General features: G+C 33.6%; 1 protein-coding gene across 1 annotated transcript; it reads right to left on the bottom strand.

Moving 5' to 3' along the window:
• Positions 1 to 2,146: 2,146 nt before the first annotated feature.
• Positions 2,147 to 5,555, bottom strand: LOC127108403 (asparagine--tRNA ligase, cytoplasmic 1). Its single transcript, XM_051045864.1, has 6 exons — positions 4,913 to 5,555; positions 4,087 to 4,677; positions 3,582 to 3,838; positions 3,278 to 3,407; positions 2,768 to 2,826; positions 2,147 to 2,661 (listed from the first exon to the last, which is right to left on the bottom strand). Exons 1-6 carry the CDS (start codon positions 5,399 to 5,401, stop codon positions 2,478 to 2,480), a joined length of 1,710 nt encoding a protein of 569 aa, XP_050901821.1. The 5' UTR covers positions 5,402 to 5,555; the 3' UTR covers positions 2,147 to 2,477.
• Between the last annotated feature and the right edge of the window lie 561 nt (positions 5,556 to 6,116).

Genomic DNA, 6,116 nt, shown 5'->3' on the forward strand with positions numbered 1-6,116 from the left:
AATGGTTTTATTCAAAAAAAAACTCACACAAAGCCTCAACTCAAACTAAGATTGCACAATCCTATTTGGACGTTATCACCACAGCAATGCACAATGATCAACAAAAATTATTATGTGTATATCTTGATAAATGCAATGGAGAATGAAGATGAATAGCACTTTGGTGTATATCTTTCACTTTTCTTGTTATTTGTTGAAGAAGAGACTCTAGAATATTTATATGATGCATGGACCAAATAACAGACATAACAGAATTATTTTGCACAATTACACAGCAGAAAATTGAGTCCAAGCAGTGACCACTCGACCTGTTCACACAGGTCACTCGACCTGTTCAGACCCGATGCAAAATTATTCAAGTGAAGCAAGCGATGAGTTGACTCAAACAGGGGATGAGTCGACTCAAACAGAGTTCTTCCAGGGTTTAGTCGACCTATGACTCGACCTGTTCAGACCCGTGGATACATGATTCAAATGGAAATAGGCAATGAGTCGACGCAACATGTGGATGAGTCGACTCATTCAGTTTTCACAGGATTAAGTCGACTTGTGACTCGACCTATTCAGATCCGAGAGTTATGCTTTGAGTCATGAGTCGACTCACAGTTCTTAAACTGTCAAAAATGAGTTTTGAGATGTATTTTGATCAATTTAAATCAATCTCTTATGAACCTAGGGTATTAACGATGATCAAGTGCATGATTCACATATATGATATGCTCCTATATGCCTAGACACGTTGAACTTACACTTTGAACATGTTAGGGGATGAATGCATTCTATGATATGATGACACCGTGCAAAGTACATGTTATGGGCGACTAGAAAGGTTTGACATCATTAAAATAAGAATTAGGCATGTTTGCCCTCACATAACATCTGCATCATAATTTAGTACCTCCTTTCAATTTTTGTAACCTGTGATTTTGATATATTGATAACATTTGTTACAACAATGTTAACAACATACATCATCCCAACTTAAACACACTTAAAAACAACAACAATTTTCAATAATCACAAAACGATCATTGGTGTCATGTATGAATAAACAACACAAATAACAGATATCAAAATAGATAAAAATATTTAACCATAACATTTCTAATTGATTATAGCAATCAAACTGATATCATTGAGTCCAAACATCATTTTTCTCGCATTCTTATCATTTTTAACTCGCACTCATCCACGTACGGCATCGTGTCTCTCAATACTTTAATTTTTTCGCCTTCAGATATGTCTTCGTCTAACTAACGAACCAACTCCCTTTGTAGTTGCTTAAAACTACAGATGTTTCAGAAGAGCATCTTCATCGGAGACTTATCTTTCGAATAAATCACTTTCTCATAGCGGCGACCAAGACGAACCATGTTTGCAATATAATGAAAAAAATGTGGAAAAATGAATCATACCACACCCTTTTTTATACCAAAAAAAATTATACAACACACATGAAATCAGAGTAAACGTCAATTCATCTGACATCTATGTGTTGACGCTTTTTTTTTAAAGTGTGATAGTTTAAAAATTAATCTGAAATATAGATAGTTTTGAAAAAAAAATTGAATTATTTGGATTAAAAAAATTCAAAAATATCTATAAATGTTTTTTTATAAAGATTTAATTTAAATAATTATTTAATAATTATATTTTAAATATTTATTATTATATTTGAACTTTTTTAAATATCAAAAGTTTAAAAAGTTATTTAATTTTAAAAATATTTCAAACAACTTTACATAAAAAAATCAATGATGAAATATATTTTTATTTTTTAATTATAATTTTAATTATATTTTAATCTTTAATAATAAAAAAATTATAATTTCTACTCTATTTTAATCTTTATTATATTGATGTTATAGAATGTCAAAATTAATATTTAAATTTTAAAAAAAATATATAAAAAAATTGTAATATTTTGAAAAATAATTTTATAAAATCAATTTTTGAAAATATAAAAAAAAAATAATTAAAACAAGGAGGCCCAGTGTTGCTGCAATTTAATTGTTCTAATAATAGACTAGGAATTTTTCATGGTTTGGATGTTGTGTGAAGAAATGAAAAAAAAAATTCTATTCTGGGTTTATTTTGCAATTTCAGGAACGTTTAAAGGGATTTATATAATACTAGTTATCAACAATAAAACCAAAAATAATTCATTTTGAACCAGTCGTGTGCAGGACACGTAAACTGGAACGTGACTTGCAGATCCTTTCCAACAAGTTGTTTCAATGCTATATAACAATGAAATAAATAAAACAAAAGCAGAAATAAAATAAATGAAAAAGGGGTTTAACATCCAAAAACCCTGCACTCTCAAAAGTAAATAAATTGCTAAGTAGAAGACTGCAACCCACCTAGGACCAGAGATTGACATTTATGTTCTATATGAAAATAATTTCTGTTTTCAACTTAACTACGACTTCAGCAAGGAAATTAAAGTAGCCATTTAAGTAATCAGTCACGAATAATCATAAATCTGCTCTGCCAGGGTACCGTGGGAAGGGAATCACATCTCTAATATTTTCCATGCCAGTGGCAAAAAGAATCATCCTTTCAAAGCCAAGACCAAATCCAGCATGTTTCACTGTCCCGTACCGCCTCAGATCAAGGTACCATTCATATGGCTCAACAGGCAGATCCATCTCCTTTAATCTGTAACATTTTAACAAGGAAAATAAAGTAAATATACCTTACAAAAAGAAACAGAGAAAAAGGGGCACATTTATGTGTTATTGGGTACACCGAAATTAGAATTTACCTTTCTTGAATGACATCATAACGCTCTTCCCTTTGGCTTCCACCAATTAACTCTCCGACCTGAAAATACATTTACATGTTTTTATTATGCCAACCACAAAAGCCACAAGGTATAAAATATATCTCATTTGTATCCCTGCTTAGCATCACAATAAGTAAATCAAGTTTTCTGATAAAGCATTTAAACCTAAATCTTAATGGATTGTTCTGTAGTCCTTTTTTTTGTCTAGTAGTCAAGTGACCGTGGCCGGAATTTCACTTTTTAAAAGTGAATAAGTGGGATATTGCGGATCCAAACACATGTTGCTGGTTCAAACACATGTACCTGCATTCTAATGTCCCTGCACAACTATCAACTGAGTTGATCTACACTCTTGACAGGAACTGAGCTGATCTACACTCTTGACAGGAACTGAGCTGATCTACACTCTTGACAGGATTGAAGGACTTCTATGGGTTTTTTTTGCGAGCACCATAGACGTGTTAAAAATAAAATATATGGGATACATACCTTTGGGACAAGAACATCCATAGCAGCCACTGTCTTTGAATCGTCATTGAGGCGCATGTAGAAAGCTTTGATACCTTTTGGATAGTTATAGACTATGACAGGCTTCTGATACTTAACTTCTGTAAGGTATCTGCATATCATAATCCAATGGCATCAAAAACAACACAATTTAATAGGAGTGATAAGGTGGGTTGGTGGTTACATGGGTTCAACTCCACACACTCACAAAACTAGGAACTAACATTTGTCATTAAAGAAAAACACATGATTCAACAAGAACTTGAAAAAACAACTGTAGAAGTACCTTTCATGCTCAGAAGCTAAATCGATCCCCCATTTTACTTCATTCTCAAATTTCTTACCATTCTTCACAGATTCCTCCAGTATTTCCACAGCTTCTGTATATGAAAGTCGAACAAAGGGGGTGGAGGCAACCAATTTCAAACGATCAATGCAACCTTTGTCAATCTTGTCAGCCATAAATTGCATATCTTCAAGGCAGTTGTCAAGTAACCACTGACACAGAAATTTCACATATGCCTCGGCACACTTCATATCATCCTACACACGAAAATGCAAATTATTATTTCTGCCACATCAAAAGCAAAAGCACCAACCATAGGAGCATGGGTGAGTTTTGCAGTTCAAAATTGAACTGAAAAATTAATTTTATTGCACTAAAAGATTAAATATTTCAATTGACATTAAGCCATGGGAGAAATTTGATACATTATATTTCAATAAACTTCAAACAATTGCCAGCGATAATAATCATAATAAGATTGAGAGTGAGTTCGTGTTTAATATACCTCCAAGTCTGCAAACGCAATTTCAGGCTCTACCATCCAAAATTCAGCCAGATGCCTTGAAGTGTGAGAATTCTCAGCACGGAATGTCGGGCCAAATGTATACACACTACTAAGAGCACAAACATAAGACTCAACTTGAAGCTGACCAGAAACAGTCAGAAAAGCTTGACGGGCAAAGAAATCTTTAGTATAATCCACCTTTCCATCCTTCCGAGGAATACCGGGCTGAAGTTTAGATCTTTCCTCTAGCTTGGATACATTCTCTTTTGCTTTTTTAAGTTCATCCACAGAAGCACTAATCTCCTTCTTATTTGCTTTTGCAGCTTTCAATTGTGAAACAACCTCCCCTTTCTCCTGAACAACAAGCTTAGCAGCTTCAATATCAGCTTCAGTTGGAGCAGGATTCTGTATCAATTCCTTCTCCAACCTCTCTGCTTCACTGAACAAAGTTGTCACTTGAAACATCTCGCCAGCACCCTCACAATCACTCGTCGTGACAATTGGCGTGTGCACATAAAGAAATCCATGCTTGTTGAAAAACGTATGCGTAGCATATGCAAGAGCATTCCGAATTCGAGCAACAGCAGATATCTACAATCAGCTCACACCCAATAATTACATAACATGCATAAATTGTACTAGCTTCAAAAGCATAAATCAATTTCAAATTTGCTAAAAAAAAGAAGCAATTAGTCTATTATTAGCTATTACTAGAATAAAACTCAAAATTCAATCCCAATAACTGCAACAACAAAAATGAACATGATAACTTTCATTACTATATTCAATTCAATTCAATTGTTGCTTATTTGAACAAGGAATGTACCGCATTAGTTCTGGGACGAAGATGAACGAAATCTCGTAAGAATTCAAGAGTGAGTCTCCCTTTAGGCAATGGATATTTGGCAGGATCAACAGGACCTACATGCAGAACCTTATCAGCGCGAAGCTCGATCTTCTGTTTGGTACCGGCGGGAGGAAGTTTGAGATGGCCATCGATGACGACGCTAGTTCCGGTAAGAACGAGTTGTCCAAGGTCTGCAAGTGAAGCTTCGACGATAACTTGAAGATTTCCGGCGCAGGATCCGTCGTTTAATTCCAAGAAAGCGAATGCGTCTTTGTCGGCTTTCCGTCCGGTTTTCACCCATCCGCCAACCCTGGCTTTCTTACCTGCTAAACCTGAGCCGCCGTCTTCACGGCGGATTATGGATTGGATCGGGACTCTGTCAGAGAATTCTGCTTTGGGGATCTCGTCGGAGTCGAGAGTGACGGCGGCTAATTGGTCGGCCGGAGGAGGAGATGAGAGGTCTGACATTGTTATGGGCGGTAATGGATACTCCCGACTTCTAGACAAAACCCTAATATGAAAATGGTTTTTGGAAATGTTCTGAAGTATTTTTTAGTGAACCTTTTTATGGGTCTCTATAAAATGAGAACTTTATCTTTATATGTGTGCTCTCAGTCTCTCACCACTACAATTTTTACTCCCTCTATTGTGTTTAAGTATATTTTTTAACTTTTTTTTTCAGTTGTTAAAGAATTCTAATCATTATTGTTATTTTTCATCAACAATTTTCTTTTAAGCTATAATATTTTTAGTTATTTATTATATTTATTTTATTTTTTCTCTCTATATATAATATTCCATCCGTTCATTTTTAAATGTCATTTTTTTTACTTTTTACATTTGTCAAGAAAGTTCATCATTTTTGTTACTTTTTAAGCAGTAATTTTTATTTTACCTATAATATATTTAATTATATTCTATATTTATTTTATTTTTTCTCTCTCTGTAATAATTACATTAGGATAATTTTGACAAAAGTGCATTTAATACTACCTTAAATTCTGCAAGTGACAATTAAAAATAAACAAAAATTTATCAAGAAAGTTACACTTAAAAAGGAAGGGAGAGAGTAATTACCTAGGAGTAATTTTGACAAAATACAATTAATATTATCTTGAACTTTGTAAATGAAACCTAAAAAAGAAACAAAACTTTTTAAAAAAAGAGACACTTAAAAAAGAAC

The sequence above is a fragment of the Lathyrus oleraceus genome, chromosome 7 (assembly GCF_024323335.1).
Source record: "Lathyrus oleraceus cultivar Zhongwan6 chromosome 7, CAAS_Psat_ZW6_1.0, whole genome shotgun sequence".
In the NCBI taxonomy this organism is placed as follows: Eukaryota; Viridiplantae; Streptophyta; class Magnoliopsida; order Fabales; family Fabaceae; genus Lathyrus; species Lathyrus oleraceus.